Here is a 17,186-nt window from a genome sequence, read left to right as displayed (position 1 = left end):
TTTTTGCTTACAAAAGTGTTTTGGTTGGTCCAGTCGTGTCTTGGAAGGAAACATATTTTATGACCTGTAATGAAGTCAAGAGTATGGTGAGTGAGATATCAAGACTCTTTTTTAGATACTAAATAGATTACTTAATGGGGAGGGAAGATGGCCTGCATTTTTCTGTGTCACAAGTTTCAACTTCATCCAGAAGCAACCATGTGTTTAAAATATTTTTCTGATATCAAGAAATCTTTAACTTGTTTTTATTTATGTTAAAATGATTCCAGAAGCGCAGAGGAGGGCATTTGCTGGTACTGTATCTCCAGATTATTCTTTCGTGTAGTATCTCTTAGATTTTGTAGGATGTTCTACAGCACCTGTTCCACTGGAGCTGCAGGATTGATCAGGATTTGCCACAGAGTGGTAGTGACTTTGCTTTGTTGTCAGTAGTGAGTTCTGTGAGTTGTTGGTACTGTGCAGGAGGGAAAGCTCCATCCTGTTACACCCGCGGTGGAACTCTCTGGAGAAATGTGAAAACTGAGTTGGGCTCTGGAGGGAGTTTGTCTCTGTGGGATTTACTCATGGAAGGCTGGATGTTAGAAGGAGCTCCTGGAGCACTGAAACTGTGCTGAGTTCCAGAGCACATTTTGTTCTTCATGTGTGTTACTGCTTTCCCTGGAGGGTTTGGATTTTTTTCCCCTTTGCTCTTTTCTCTAGGCAGCTCCATTCTGTGCTTATCAGGGCTCTGCCAGATGCCACGCTGAACAGTGTGCTGCTTTCCCCAGTACAGAGCATCTACTCCACTGTTTCTTGGGTTCCTTGCCTAGCCTCAGGCAGGATTTGTTTTTTTAATTACAGAGTTAATTTTTTTCTTTGGACACAATTCAAACAGCTAACAGTAACGCTCGTATATCCCTTAATGCCTATGACAGGTTTTCCACGTAAACAAAAATTGCATCTGTCCTCAGGGACTAACTTCTGTGAGTATATATCATGAAATGTTGGCTATTTTTATAAGGTATGTAAATGAAAATGGAAAATACTGAGAGGCTGTCCTGGAATGTGAAGAGCTTATATTTCTGTCTGAACTTGGATAAGCAAACCTGTCCTTGTTTTTAAAAATGGTTGTTCTGTTTGATTCAGGGCTTTGGTTTTGGCTGATTGGTAGGGTAGGACCCTTCAGGTCAGTCTGGATCTAATGGAGATTCCAGTGAAATCACAGAATTGAGCAGTCAGGAGCCACCAACAAGCAGATAGGAGATGAAAGCTGAGTTATTCATTGGCCCTAAAATTGAGTGGTTTTGCAAAAGGAACTGGCATCAGTGCTGGAGTGCAGGGAATTTTGGTGACCGGCATGAGCTGAGGAACTGTCCCATGGTCTCCCAGCAGCAGGATTTGGCTGGGCTGTTCTGTGTGTCAGTTCATGAAGGCACCAGCAGAAGTTCTGGGGATCTGTGTTCTGATCAAGTGGATCCACAGAACCATCCTGGGTAAGTCAGGCAGTCTCACACAGCACAGCATGAGAATGGCTGCACAGACAGTATTTCCTTCACAAGATTTTCTCTGAACTTTACAGGTTTTCCAAGAATATCCATTCCATGTGTACAGTCATTGCTCCTGAGGTGCATAAATGTCTCTGGTTCTGCTAGGAGACAAATTACTATTGTGTTGATGTTTCGGCTCTTTTAAAGAGCCCGTGGATAGAGCAGATGTGTTCATGGAGGCACTGGGCCTCAGGGCTTTGGCATCAGGATAAATTACTAGAGAGTAACAAATCACCTCGTGTCAGTTGCTCACTTGTGAGTAACCACATGCACACTCTTTCCCTGCAGCACCTCCTTGTCAGTGAAACGTACTTCAACTCTCTTTTCTGAAAGGAGAGCTACCTTAAATTAGGTTGCACTTACTTCAGGAAAGTGCCTGTATGAGACAGTATGAAGTGGTTGATAAATAGAAGCTTGCCACCTTGCAGTGTGGATCTTCTGAGTTTCCTTTCACTTTAAATATGGTAATTATTTTTTCTAGTTCAGAAGGAAATCAAAACCAGTTTAATCTTCTTCATCTATTTCTGACTTCAGAAAATATCCCTGTTAGTTTCCTAGTTCGAAACTGCTCTTGCTGTTCTGTGGAAGAAAATACCCTTCCTGAGAGAATTTCTGGTAGCATAAAAAATTGGCAATTTAATTTCTGTGCTCAAATTACAGCATTCCCCTCAGAAAAATAATCTTTCTTTTCCTTTCCTGAGTGCTCAAAAAGAAGAAGAAAAACAATTAGCAAGTTCTCCTTTGGTTTGGGTTCTGTTGATTCGATTGGCTGATTTCTTTATGGTGTTTCTCCAGAAGAACACAGGATCTGAAACTCACTCTTGATCCCAAAAGCACGTAGGTCCTCTAAACTGGTGAAGCAGAAGGAAGGGAACTGAAATGGGAAGAAAGGTGTCTTCCTTTTTAAGCAAGAATTTTCTTTCAGCTGTTTCTGTTCCATGAGCACTGCCAAATCTCCAGTGGAGACTGGAGTCTGGAGAAGGCTCTCTTCCCACCTACTCTAACATCAGCCATGTTGAAGATCTCTCCACCCAGTCCTGGCCAAAGACTGTGTTTCAGTGAGGTGTTTGGCTTTCTCCTGAGCTGGAATCCAGAGCAGTAAAGGATTGTTGGCAGCTTTGTGATGAGAGACCCTGGCCTGGGCATATCCTTAGTCTTGGAGCAGGGTGTATCCTGCAGCCATTCCTGCTTCCTGTGAGGGTCTGCTGGCAGCAGTCATTAGGATGGATGTGGAAACTGCAAACATCCCAGATTCCCAAGGCAGGCTGGAGGGAGGGATGGGCTGGTTTGCCTCCCTGGTGATGACAGGCCTTGAGGCCTTGGAAATAAGGGTGTGAGGGATGGGATGGGATGGGAGGGCTGGGATGACCCAACAGCAAACAGGCTGGGGAAAGGGAGGGAGAAAGTGGTGACAGGGACTCCAGGGCTCCTCTTAGTTTTCTTGCTTTTGTCCCTTTCTGTTGTTTTTCTCTGTCAATGCAACGGTGAAAATGTGACTAGGCCACAATTTAAGGTGAATGGGAAGTGACTGAAATCTGATACTACAATAAAATGTGTTAAAGTATTGTCTTAAGCTGGACTTTTGCATAGAGCCAGATCTCAGATTTGATTGAGCCTTGGGCTAACTGCACTGTGCCTGATTTCTGGCTGCTCCTTGGCTTGAGCTGTTACTTCGTTTCCAGCAAAACCCTAATTCTCAGAAAGTATTTTTCAATCTTTCTATCCTCTGAGTGCTGAATTCAACTTACTTGCCCCAGAAAGCCTCACTGAAATGTGCTCTGGCAAGGCTGTGTCTACCTGTCCTTTCTCTAGTGGGTGATCTGTTGGGGAATGGGCCTTTCAGTGCAGTCTGAGCTAATTTGCCAGAAATGAAGACAGATTGTTAAAGGTACAGCAGCCTACTCAAAAAGGTTTCTTTCTCCCTTTCCCTTTGCACCAGTCGATTTGTTATAGAAGGCATGTCGGTGAGGTACACTTGCATTGATGATTCCTTGGGATGCTTCTGAAGATCCTTTCCTGTGCTCTAAAATTAACCATGAAGGTTCCTCCTGTCTGGCAGTGACAGCAAAGGCTTAGGAGGTTTAGAGTTCAGGCTTAGCTCCAGTGAGTATCTCAAAATATATATGTCTCTGCAATTCTGGAGCCTATTTGAATTATTCAGACTTCTTCCTGACAAAGATCATGCAATCCCCTGTGTGCTCTCTGGCTATATTTTAAGATACTTTTGGTGAAGGCTTCATATTAGGTCTTGCCAGCAAATACATAAAGCATTAAAATGGGGGTGGCCAGACAGCAATGTTTTGACAATAACTTCTCTATGTAGGGTGATTGTATGGTCCTGCAGAACTCAGGTATCTCTCGGTCTTTAATATATTTATTTTGTTAGTATCCCTGTGAGATACAGAAATGCTGTTACTCCCATTTTACCAGAAAGTCATAAAGTGCAGGCTGAACTGAATGACTTGCCTGAGGGCCATCTAAAATGTGAATTATCAGCTCCAGTGTTTCAATCTTTGGTCTAATCCAAGGTCCATCTATGTTCCAGGCCTTCAGGTAGACATAGGCACCACAGTCTTTGAAGATAATCATGTACTGTTGAAGGAACAGCTGAAAGTGTCCTAACCTTATCTTAATTAAGGTGTCATAAGAAAACAACTGTAAAATACATCAGCTGTGATAAAAGTGTTGAACTTGATAGGGAGACCTGAAAGATTTAGACAGTAAAGGGCCATTGTTGCAAGGGTAGTAAAATATATGGGCTATATGGAAGATGAGTTCCATTAACCCCTGAAAACATATCAGTCCTATCTGTCATTTTTGTTAATTGGCATATACAATTGTTCCCTGCATTGAGGTGATGCAGTAAAACTTAGAGGAATTTGTACAGTTTATTTCCTGTTGGTGGAAGCTGTCTGTGCTGGAGTTTGTACTGGACAGTCACATTTACAGAACTTGCAGTTTGCACATCCTCTGGATGCATTTTGCTTTCCTTGTTCTGTTGGGTGTAGTTTACTGAGACAGAGGTTGTTTGTTGTTCCTGTAATGTCATGAATTAAAGCAATCCTACAGTAGTTTTATTTGTTTCTTCTTATAAAGGAGTGCACTCTACCAGAATTGCAGTTAGTAGTTGTTGCTTAAAAGTGAACTTTTGAAAGTAGTACTTAATTGTGCTTTCATGTGCACATACTTTGTATAGGCAGGGCCTCTGTTTGCGATTTAGGTCAAGAATTGCTATCCTCCCATCTAATAACACTAATTCCATCCAGGAGCATCCAGAAGGCACCAATAGCAGTGGAACATGGAGCTTGTTGGGTGCCACAGTCACTTGTTGGTGTCTGAGACTTTAATTTCCCACCCAACTTGACTGTTCAGTGTTGATGTGCTTGCAAGTCCTGTCAAATTCAAAGCATGAGTTAGGACAGCGATAGTACTGATGCATCTGAGGAAATTCTGGCTCCATTGATTTTGGCAAAGAATTGAGTGGGTTTGAAGATTTTAAAAATCTTTGGGGAATTAGCAATTGTTTTTCTCTACATAAAGTATCTTTTCAAGAAAATTTGTGTTAAAAAAAACTTAGTCTCTGCTAAACTTCAACTGGGTTAATAAAAAAATAAATCTTCAGACTTATCCAAGCTACTAAAAAGTTGGCAGGATGAAAACCTAAGGAAAAAGAAGTAATTTCTGGCACGATGAGTTCTTTTTATTTTGCATTTTGTTACATTTATATATGAGTCCATTGTTGCTACTTGCTTTCAATAAAAGGCAATCATTACACAAACCCTTATTCTGGTCACTGAGCCAATCTGCAGTCTTAACAAAAAGATTAGATTCAGATTACTCAACTGACCTTTCTCAGAAAAATAGCCTGATAATATTTAAGGACTGCCTTGACTGACTGAAAATTTATCTTCCAATATCCTTATTAAAGAATCAACAGAGAGGTCTCAAGCACTTCACCAGCAGAGAGAGAGAACTAAAACCCCACAGTGGTGATGACTGTTGCTGCAGCAGAATGAAGACAGAGTTTGTCTTGCAGATTTTTTTTTTTTTGCATTGTTCTGTTCGTGTAAACACCAGCATTTCAGTGGAGAATCGTTTGGAAACTTTTAGCAGTGAAATGCTCAGAAATGTCCATGGCACACTATACACTCATGTAAAGTAAGATCCCCTGTGCTAAACCCTATAAACTATATGTAAAAGAGTATTGTTTTGTTTAAGCTGAGGCCCCTCCATTGATTTCAGGGTACGTCACATTGCAATAAAACCGTGGCCTTTAGTATCTCCTGTGAGCATCACTGTTCTCTGAATTACACAAGAGACATTAAAACTTGATGGCTGGAGAACAAGATGTAACATGCCTTAGAGGGTCAGGGTCATAGTCAGTGTCAGCTTGGAGACGTCATGTTTTTCTGGCAAGGCAGCAAGCCTTGCCATCCCTTTGGATTAGGAGGAGAAGGGACATTTATAGGTGGAGCTGAGTTTATCCCTGTGAGAACGGAGCATCCTTTAGGGCTAGGAATGGTGTATTGTACACGTTCTATAGCACAACCTGGCCTGCTGCACAGAGAGTTACAGGGGGTGAAATGTTGCTGGGATGTGACCAAAGGTCTGTGGTGGGTGGTAGTGCCTGAGGGAAAACAGGGATAATTAAAATAGGTGTAGTCAAGGTAAAACTCAAACAATGAAAACCTAGTCCCTGTAATTCTTACTGATTTTGTTGTTTCTTAGATAAAAAACTCACAGACTTTAGATAAGGTTTTGGCTGCAAGGTCAGGATTTGATTTGCTAAGTATTTTAAATTACTGTTCCTAATTAGTTTCTAATAAAAAACATGAAGATTAAGTCATTGAGAGCTGAGAATTAACTTCTTGATTTGCCTCACATTCTTGTTTTTCAGAGGGAACTTTGTCCCATGTTTCTCTTTAACAAAAATTCATTATCAGTGTAAATCTCATCCCCAGATGTTTGCATATCTCTGTAAAAATACAGTTTTCTTGGAGAAATGATGTTTAATTTTATAAAAATCACTTTTTCCTTAGTGCAACCCAGACTGCTTGAATTGAAGGGTCTTCTAAATAAGAAAACTTCTAAACTTTAACAATCTAAGAGACAAGGAAGCAGTGCAGCAGGATGGAGATAATAAAACACAACAAAGACACTACAAACAGATGTGTCTGTGCTTCAGCAGCATCCTGTGAGCTGTCAGGTACGACTTAGCAGAGTGTGGTTACATTTGTGCCATTTGTTTTTCCTAAGAACAGAGGATGGATTTCAAGCAAGTTATTCTAGCAAAACCAAATAACTGCTGTTAATTTTTGGTTAATTTTACTATTTATTTAATTTTTTAAGTTTTATGCTTATATTATTTCTCAATTGCATTTTCATTTGTATCCTTTTTAGTGTCCTATTCTGTACATTGTGTGAGGTTAAGGCTTGTCTGTCTTGTTTTGTTGCACATCACTACCAAAAGAAAATTGATTTTATGGCGGAGATGAATATGAACAATGAACAAGTACTCAGTTTCCTGTCTCCTGATCCCAGTTGATAGTGTCACTATATTGCTATGAAGAAGAACTCTGTATATGGTACAGTGCAAATTAGGAAACTGGCCTCAAAATACCTTCATGTTTTGTGCTGAAATCCTCTCCTGACAGGCAATGCTGAATTTAGAGCGGTAGGGTTTTAAAAATACAGGGTTTCTAAGCAACAGTGTTTAGAGAGGGAACACTTCTTGTTCCCAGTTTTGCCTTTGACTGCTGTATCTATAAAATAGCTTAAACAAACAGGTTTCCATGTTGCAGAGTGATTAATTTTGATACTAAGGAAATGGGGCCCTGCTACCTTCCACATGCTCCCATGTACTTGCAGTGTTTTGTGGGCAAGGTGCAGGATCTTGGGATAAATGGGTTACTTTGCGTGTTCTCTTCATTTTACAAAGCATATTGTTCAGGGCTGGTTTTGTCAACAGCAGCTCAGCGATCCATAAAATGGCATAAATTGTAGGGTAAGAACTTGCAAAGGAAAACCTGGCATTGACAAAATCTTAGCTGCATTTAAACATAATATCTGAAGGAAAGGGAGAATGTGGTACCAAAAACTACGGAAAATGCTGTTTTACTAGAAAACAAGTTCTGCTTGTCCCAGTGTTGCATGTCTTCCCCCTCTCTTTGAGATGATTTATGTAGTAACTTTCACAAGCCTCATGGCATTTTGTTGAATTCCAAAGGAACTGACATAGAGATGTGTGTGATAGGATTAAAACTCAAGCATCTGTCATTTAAATGCTAATCTCTGTAGATTAGGTGAATTTGGCAGTAATTACCAGAGCCAGTGATGGTGCATACTGATTTGAGGAAATCCCTGATGTCCATTGCCCTGTGCTGGGAGGAGAACCAACACCACCTTATGTCAGGGCCAAAGCAAGGAGAGATAATAGATATTGTAACAGATACTGGCTATGGATGGCCTTTCTGAGCATGCAAAGTCCTTTTGCATAGGATGGCTGTTTGTTAGACCAGCTGCTGGTGAAAGGCTGCTCACTGCCTGGTGTGACTGGGTGTTTATAAAAAGCAGTTTAGAGTAACTAATGCATGAGATCACTGAAAAGGAGCGCTGGGATCTTAACCAGCTAAAAGAAAATGTTGCCTGTTTTAATTCAAGATCTTGATTTCAAAGATAGTCTGGTAAGATTTAATGTTTAGTCCTGATTTTATTTTTTTGCAGATGGTGTAAAGCTTGGAATAGTGATTTGAGACAAATGGCAGAACCATTTTCATGAATCAGTATCGAGCTTATTTGAAGAGAGTCTTGCTTTTCTGTATGTCTAGATTGTTGTAGTGGTATTAATCTCTACAGAGTGTCCTGAATCCATGAGGTATTTCCACATACTAATGTTTGCATTGGCACATTCATATTGATGGATTTATGTGCAAATCCAGTCTTTTCCCTCCTGATTTGACAATTTAGGAGACTGCTGTGGCAGCTATTTCTCCTGCAGCCTTTGGAGACTTCCTCATTAAATCTTGCTGAGTTTACTATCAGGTGCTGCATTTTGAGTCATGGAATACCAGGGTGGAAGGAACATCATGGATCATCTGGTCCAACCATTTTTGGCAGGAGCATGCTCAAAGAATCATAGGATTGTTTAGATTGGAAAAGACTTCTTAAGATCCAGCTTCTAACCCAGCCCTGCTGAGTCCACCATTAACTGATGTCCCTAAGCACCACATCTACACAGTTTTTAAATTCCTCCAGGTGTGGTGACTCCAGTGCTTTCCTGTGCATCCTGTTCAATGCTTGACAACCCTTTTGGTGAAGGATTTTTCCTGATATCCAATTCAGACAAGATGGCCCAGCACCAGCTGCATCTTAAAAGTGACCGGTAATTGGGGAATCCATTCTGGGAGACCTCACTCTCTTTAGGGAGTTCATTGGTGTCCAAACAGAATGTGTGGCAGCAGATTGAGAGTGTAATTTATAATTAAAAAAAAAAGCCAGGAGGTGAAAGTTATTTTTCAGTACACCAGTTTCTTGGGCCTTTGTTTATTATGTATTCTTTAGTAACTAATTCCTCCAGAGCAGTTTATATCAAGATCTGTGCGGCTTTAGAAGGAGCGTGTTGAGTGAGCGTGGAGTGGAGTGCACAGCACACGAGATCTAATCTAGCAATGGCATGAGTGCAAGTAAAACTCTGTATTCATGCATTGCCCCGGGGATTTCACTGGGGCTCTGCCTGGGCACCCAGTTCAGCCTCCACGGGATAAATGGTAAATAGGAGTCATGTGTCTGAAAGCAGCACAGAGCTGTCATATGCTTGTTTTAGCCAGACTTTACTATTTGTATAAACACTGTAAGCACTCTATTGCAGAACTTGGAAAACATTTTGCTTTGCCTTGTTTTGGTTTGATTTTATTTGCATGCATCATTTTACATGTGAAGAGATTGACCCAATATAACCAACCAGATTGCACGAAAGGTAGAAAAAGGTTTTACAAGCAAAATTTGTTTCCTTGTGTCTTTTCTTTCCTGGAACATAAGTTCATAAAAAAAAACAAACCCTATTTGAAACAGTAAATGATTTCCTCATAATGAATGTTAAAAAATATAATCCAGATATCTGCTGGTTTGTGAATGTGGGTTCACGCTTTCTTGAAAGTGGATCAGGCTGAAATGTTTATTTTAGACAATGATTCTGAATGCTGAGATGTACAAATATTAGCCTTTCATCTGTCTTCAGAACAGGCAAATATTGGGAGATGAACTTGCTCATACTTCGACTGCCACTTGGGTAAAGTATTTTAGACAATGAGGTACAAATTTGCTTTTTGCTGTCAGCCTGGTTTTTTGTATATCTTCAGGATAATAAATATAGAGAAAAGATACATTCATTATTGACTTCCTAGAGACTGGCCATCTGATTTATGGCTTCAAAGTGTCTCCATTTTATCTGTCAAAACTGATTTTAAACTTCATTTGTCTTCTGGTCTTGGCAGCACATTTTACCTTGAATTCAACTGTTTGACATGCATTGTACCAGAGTCACATTTTAAAAACATTTACAGTATGTTGCAGAAAAAAAGGTTCAAGTTGGTACATCTGCTTTCAATATTATGCATCTCTCAAAGTGAAAACAATTTGAGAGCTGGCAATGGGAATGTTCTTGTTGTAGCTGTAAGCACAGCATTTAGGTAACTTAGAAGAATAGAGTAATAATTACAGAAAATGAATTGTCACAGAGTAACATTCTCCTGTGATTATCACCAATTACAGTTAGCAGCTCCAGCAGCCTCGGTGATTAGATGCAGAACATGGTTTCCCTAGATTGAAAGATGGGCCATTTCTGAAAAGATTTTGTTAAAAATTACTCTCAGAGGTTGAATTCCTTCACATAGGATATTAACAGCTGCCTCCGGCCTGGCACAGACAGTGCAGGGCGACTCAGCATCTCTGGGGCTGATAGAGCTGCCTGCTCTCCCTTTGCCCCACTGGAGGAGAGCCTCAGCTTTGGGCTTCTCTCCAGCATCTCCTTCAGACACTGAGCTGTGCTCTGTTCCTGACTCTGCCCTGGCTGGAATAGTGGGAAGGGAGTGCACTGCAGGTGGAGGGATGCTCCAGCACCCTGGAGCTCGGCATCAGGAGAGACCTTCAGCAGTGGTGCAGCTCTGAGAGAAATCTTGGCCAAGTACACACAGCTCCCTGTAGTGCCTGGGGCTTTCAATCACAGCTGCATAGGCTCGTTTTTATCACAACTCCCTTCATCAGCCTTTCCCCATCTTGCATGTTTTCACCTTTCCGTCATAGTGTATTTGTTCTTTCTTGCACTAGTCTGGATGATTATCAGTAAGGGAATATTGCATGAGTAAAGCTCTTGTGAGAAGATGTATTAGAAAAACAGGGTAAGGGAAGCTGGGTGGATCTTGTAACGGTGCAGGTAGATAGATGAGAAAGGCCTTAGGAATAGTCTGCAGAAAGGCCTGGAAGTGGAGTGAGGGTAGTGAGTTCCAAGTCAGAGGTGGAGCCTGTGTTATGAAGACCTCCTGGCAGGGACTGTTCAAAGTAAGAATGAAAGAAAGACAAACTGAAGGTGCAGCTGGTGGGAGCTGCCTGTGATGATTTACCATCTATTAAGCAATGCCAAAGACAGAATTTTTTAAATGCTGGTAGGCAGACAGTTGTCAGTAGAAGCAAAATTATTGTTATGTTTGGATATGTAATTGAGATTACAAACCAGTTGAGTGTGAAGGTGAAGAGGGTGAAGAGACACAGAAAAAGAGCTAAGCTCTTTGAAATTAAGAGAGAAATGAAGAGGATCCATTGTTTGGACAGTTCACTGGAGTAACTTTTCTGTGTGACAGGGTTTGCCACGATTCCACTGCTTAGAGCAGAATAACCTGGGGTTGATGTGTGCAACCACCAGTTCAGAGGAGCCTGCTGAGGCTGACAATCCTGGTCTGCACTTGCCTCAGACCTGGTGTGGTGTTGGGGGATTATTGCCTGTGTTCTCATCAATGCAAGGAAGGATTTAAGCAGTTTCATTTGTTTCTACATGTGCCTGATGCTGAGCCTGGGGTTTTTATTCTTTCAATTATGCTCTGTAGCTTGGAATGCTTATAACAGAGCCAGGCACAGGCAATGCACAGGGATGAGAGGGCTGGAATAGAAAAATAAACAGTGGAAACCCACAGCTGAACTACCAGATGCTGGGGTTTGTCGAGACTTTTTTTATAAGAACACAAGGCCTCTGACTGGGGTCATTATCCCCACCACCCACTTGTCAGTGTAAGTCATTCTTTCTCTTTTTTTTCCTTTTTTTTTCTTTTTCCCTCTCCCGTTTATCTGCCCTCCTCCCTGTAAAATGTCCCAGTCCAACTGTGACTGAAATAATTGATTAGTTACTACTTCCCTGGAAGAAGGGGATGGGCCCAATGTCCCTCCAGGCAGGTTGTGCAGGCCACTGTGTCACCTCTGGAGACATTGCTGTGCCACTGGGCTTGCCTTAGACTACAGAGAGGCAGGTCACTGCACAGTAGGATGTTTAGGCAGAACTTACTTTCCTTCTTTACTGACAGCACTGAGGGGAAGTGTGAGAGGTTCCCTGTTGCAGGGGCAGACCATGGGCTCTGTGTGTGTGATCTCTCCCTGCCTCATCTCAAGGTCCCTTTCCTACTTTCTGTCCTGCCAACCATTAACTGCTGGTCCTCACTGCCAGGCCTGAGCCATGGTCTCCTGTGCTTGGAGAGGGTGGATGTGCTGTGTTTGGCCCGTGATGCAGACAAAAGATGGGGACACTTTCAGCTGCAGTTGTGCTGCTGTGCTGAGTGGCACTGCCTCACCATTCCCTTGTGCTCTGCTGCCTGCATCTGTCAGTCTCTCAGGCAGGAGCCACATTTTTGGTCATTCCTGTGCAGAATAAACTGCAATGGCTTTATAATTCTTTGTGCTTTGACAGTATTAATGAATAAATAACAGGATATGGTGTAGAAAGTTCTCATTGAATGTACAAGGAATGGTCCCCTCTCTGGTGCTGAGGGGAAGGAGGGCACAAGGTTCCCTCACACCTCTGCCATGGAATGTCTGTGTGCTTTGGACAAACACTGCCTGTGCCTCAGAAGCAAAAGCTGGGCATAGGTCCTTTGATGTGACTGAACTTCAGTCAGGTGAGGGTAGAGACCATGGATGATCCTGAGCAGATCACAGTAATTGCAGTGCTCTGGCCTCTGCTGGATATATGTTCTGCAGAAGAGAGTGGAGAAATAGCAATGGCTTTAAAGGGAAAGCAAACCTGAAGCAGGTGCTACGTGTGACTGTAGTGCATAGCAGTCAGCAAGGGTCTGAGTCCAGGAGGAAGGTCAAGACAGATCCCCACCAAAGCCAGTAATTGTTTTCTTTTTTAGCTTGTTTATTTTCTATGCAGTTAACAAAACGTGACTCTTCATTATGGGTGGTGTAACCAGTCATTAGCTGTATACACATGGCTGGGGTTCAGTTTCACAGAAACAGGATACTTTGCTTTTCCACACTGACTGAGAAGAGGGAAATGCACTGACGTACAGGGCATGTAGGCTTGAGCTTTGGGAAGCCACTCTTGCTTACATGAGACTGGTTTCTGCAGCACAAGAGCTGGTTCAGTAGAGTTTTGTGCTTTCTGAGCATCTCCCCTGTGGAAGTGCCTGTGGCTGGCAGTGCAGTGCCTGACCTGGGCTGGCCTGTGAACCACTCTGGGAGCAGTTGTGCCAGCCTAGCCCAGGCTGAGACAGCCACTGGAGACAGGCTCGGATCCCTGCAGCACCAGGACTTGGGAGCAAGTCCCACCAGCTTAGACATCCCTGCAGCTTGCTGTGAGGAGCCCCAGCTTGGCTGTTGCTCATGTCCTCTTTCCTTGTTTTGCTTACTGGAAAGCTACTGCTGATGATTTGCAGTGCAAATAATGCATGAGACTTGCTTCTGTCGTATCACAAGGAGTGATTTTGGAGCTGTGCTCTTCTCATGTTTTCCCTCTTGCTGACTTGCTGACAATGAGAAGGAAAAAAAATTCTTGGTTTTCTCTTTTTGGGAACTTCCAGAGGTTGCATTCCTCCCCCTTAATCTCAGCTAATTTCTTAGTCAGCGTGCTCAGGATCACATGGATTTCTGCCAGGTAAGTAGGGATTTTTGTGAGCTGTAGTCTGTTCAGTCAGCAATCATTTTAGCTGTAAAAGGCCATGGCTTAGCATGGGGCTCAGATGACACACACATTCAGCTTCCAACTCCTTTATTTTTTAAATGGCTTTAGTTACTCCCTCTCTGCTTTTTTTTGCAACCTAGCCATAGGGTTTAGATCTATTCTGTAAAACTAGTGCTAAACCAAACAAGGCGAACTTAAGAAAGGCTTAATTAAAATAACAGAAACCTCACACTCACTGAATCTATTGCTGGAGCTCTTTTTGCCTGTAAACAAAAAATTCAAATAGCTGTTTTCCCCCCCACCCCCCAGTTTCATAAGTGGTTACTGAGCTTCTGCAGTTGCTACATTCCTTAAAAAGTTGTTATTTCTTTTTTGGTCACACACTAGGGGACTCCATTGTTTTCAGTGGTGCCTATTGAGTTAGGCCCATCGACAGCAGAACTCATTCTGGGTCATTAACTTCGGAGGCACAGTAGTATAATTTGGTGACTTTATTCTGTTTCTTAGCAGACACTTGTATTAAAGTCACGCACACAGAAAACCAGAATAACCATCCTTCTCCCTTCCTGAAAACGCTGAGAGTCTTAAAGGACCTCTTAAAGATCTTGTAAAGGACCCGTTAAAAGACCATTAGAATTCGTAAAGTTGTGTTTAGGCACATATTAAGCAGAAGTAGCAAAACAATGCTGCTGTCTTATGTTATTGATTCTAGTGCTGTGCTGTTCTAGTGTTGACAATTTAACAAGGTTCCTTGGAAAAACTGGCTGTGTTTAAGAGAAGATTCACACAAACGATTCATGATGTGGAGAATATACTGTAGTGTGAGAAAATGAAGAAAGCAGACAGTCAATCAGTGAAGGTAGGAACCAAGGCTGAAGTTACCTACAGAGGGAGAGAGTACCAGGTATGTCATGTGTTTCCAGCTAGCACACAGTCATAATGTGAGACCCAGTGTCTGAACTGAAGTCAAACAAGCTGAAGTTACTTAAAATTCATGCTGAGAGCCATGGAACAGATGCTACTGAAGCAATTCTCCATCATTTAAAGATTCCACTCTGAGATTTGATGTCTTGTTAAAAGATGCACTCAAGATCCAACAGTGTGTGGTTAAACTACATGGGGATGTCCCAGAGGAAATACAATGCACCAGGCACACTGGCATTCTTTCTGGGCTCAGCTTGTAAACTGTGTGGTCTTTGGAAGTTTCACTCCTGTGCTGTGCTTGATATTAACAAACTCAGTCACTTCACCCTCGAGGTCTGTTTCCCACTTAGAAATAGTTCTTATGATCATTTGGTCCTGACATTTAGGGAACCTCACACACCTTTTGGCCACACTTTGTGTGCAGTGAACATTTTCATCTCCATTGCTCTTAATTGGCCTTTTTTTCTCAGCACCAAAGTCACATAAAAATGCAGGTGATCAAGGTTAGCAGTGTGCTAAGGTGATGGTAAAGAGGAAAGGAAAGGAATGGAGTGTTTGAACTTCCTCTGTGACCCTCTAATCTAGTCTAAGTAGAAGTTTGTTCTGTCCACGGCTCTCCGCTCACTTTGGTTTGTCAGCAATATTTACTGAGTTCCTGGCTGCACTCCTTGTATCTCTAATTGAGCACTGTTATTAAAATGCAGATGTCAGAATTCAGTGTGCATCTTTGGATTCTCAGTTCTGGAAGACTTCCTAACTCTGATCTTGCTTTTAGTAGTTTTGTAGTGCTGTTCATTTCACTGCCTGTGGCAGAGACTCGTGACTGACAACCAGACAGGAACAGAACTGGGCTCAGAGACAATATGATTAATGAATTACTCTCAGTTCCATGGGATGGGTTGGATCAGCATGCTAGAATGACTTCATGCCTTTCACGTATTCGTGATGGCAGGAATGGTCAACAGAAAAAGTGCTGTAGATCTGAAGAGTCAGCCTTAATTAGAGTTTTGAGACTTCTCTAACACCAGAGTCTGGACGTTGTGCAAATATGTGCATGTTCCTGAGAGTTTTTGTTCAGTGTTTTATGCTGCTAAGTTGTGTTTTGGTATGAGGGGACCTTGGTGGAGGCAACCTTTATCTCTGCATGTGTGCGTTTGCTAAGCTCCATTCTGGGTTTTCATGGCATTTTTCAGGGGGCAGTTTGATACACTAGGAAAAAACAACGGCAAAGTTGGATCATGCCAAAAGTTCATTAATCTCATTATTCTTTGTCTTACACAAGAAAAAAGATAAATTAATCCAGATAAGATTTAACTGCTGGATGTGCCTACCACTGTGCTGCTGGCTCTCAGGGAAAGAAGTCTCTATCTGCTACCAGCTGCAAAGAACAGGATCTGATAGTGAAAAGTGTGGAGAAAAAAGGTGTATAAAGTACAGAAAAAGGACTGCTGGAGACAGTTCAGAAGAGAGAGAGAGGGAAGAGATCAGAGCTCTGGAAAACGTGATTTATGAGAAAAAAACTTGAATAATGAGAGCTGTGTAACACTGGCGAGAGAAGACTGAGTGGAGACAGCCTGCAAAAACATAAAAGGTTGCTATGGAGGACAAGAGAACAGACTCCTCTCCGTGTCCAGTTTGGACAGGACAATATGTAACAGACTAAGTTGTGCTAAGGGGCTTTTAAGTTAGACATAAAGAAAAGAATTCCTAAGTCAAGTGAAATGACTGAATAGTTTGCTGGAAATGCTGGGGAATTGCTGGAGCCTGTGAAGTAGATTGGTGAAACACCCCCTTAAGTTTGTGAGGCTGGATCATGCTGTGGGGACACAGGATAGAGTAAATCATGTTCTGAGGACTCTTTCAGCCCTGTTTTTCATGATTGCATAATGTGTTTGTCAGAGCAAAGGGTTTCTCATGGCTACAGTGATTGTTCTGTATCTGTTTCTTCACTGGCATATCCAGCTTCATGTACTCCCTGAGATACCTTTTTCACAGGACTTTTGTGGAAAGTGCAGACCCAGTTTATGGAAGGCAGCATTGCTAAATAAAAACAGAGAGTACTCTGCATACCTCCTAATCCATACCAACTGCCCACTGTCATCACTGGAAGATTCACAGAGGCCTTCTAGCAGGAGCTAAACTTCTCATTGTTGTTTACTCAGTGTTCATGTAAGGCAGCACCCTTCAATGAGAATATTTTCCGTTTTTATAGTATTCTGTGTACTCTTTAATTTTTCTTCATCCTCATGTCTCTGCTTTTCTTCTTCCCTGTGCCTTCACACCTCTTCACAGCAGCTTCCACAATAGCTTTGTTCTTACCCTGTTCCACAGTGTGCTTAAAAACCCCACAGCAGAGCAGGTGCTGTGGGGATGCCTTGCTTACCCCCAGAATCTGACATTTGGAAGAGATAGATACAATCAGAATGTTCAGTTCCTCCCAGCTGTTGTCTGAAGCTGCCCCGTTTTGGATATACACACCTGAACTAGTTACATTTCAGTCACAGAGTAGAGGGGATTTTTCTGTGTTACGTGGCATATCAATATTTATTGCACCAAGAACTCATATGTTTGAC

General features: G+C 42.0%; 1 protein-coding gene across 6 annotated transcripts in view; it reads left to right on the top strand.

Moving 5' to 3' along the window:
• GLIS1 (GLIS family zinc finger 1) overlaps window positions 1-17,186 on the top strand; it is a 178,763-nt gene that overhangs the window by 58,023 nt on the left and 103,554 nt on the right. Inside the window, exon 2 of one of the 6 annotated variants that reach the window (XM_064428911.1) lies at window positions 6,566-6,732. The exons of the other annotated variants lie outside the window; for them this stretch is intronic. Within the exon in view, the coding sequence (XP_064284981.1) occupies window positions 6,657-6,732 (76 nt within the window). The 5' untranslated portion in view covers window positions 6,566-6,656. The remainder of the gene's footprint in view (window positions 1-6,565; window positions 6,733-17,186) is intronic. 6 annotated transcript variants of the gene reach the window in all.

The sequence above is a fragment of the Passer domesticus genome, chromosome 7 (assembly GCF_036417665.1).
Source record: "Passer domesticus isolate bPasDom1 chromosome 7, bPasDom1.hap1, whole genome shotgun sequence".
NCBI classification, from domain to species: Eukaryota; Metazoa; Chordata; class Aves; order Passeriformes; family Passeridae; genus Passer; species Passer domesticus.
Note: the sequence above shows the minus strand (reverse complement) of the source record. Positions and strands in the feature narration are given on the sequence as shown.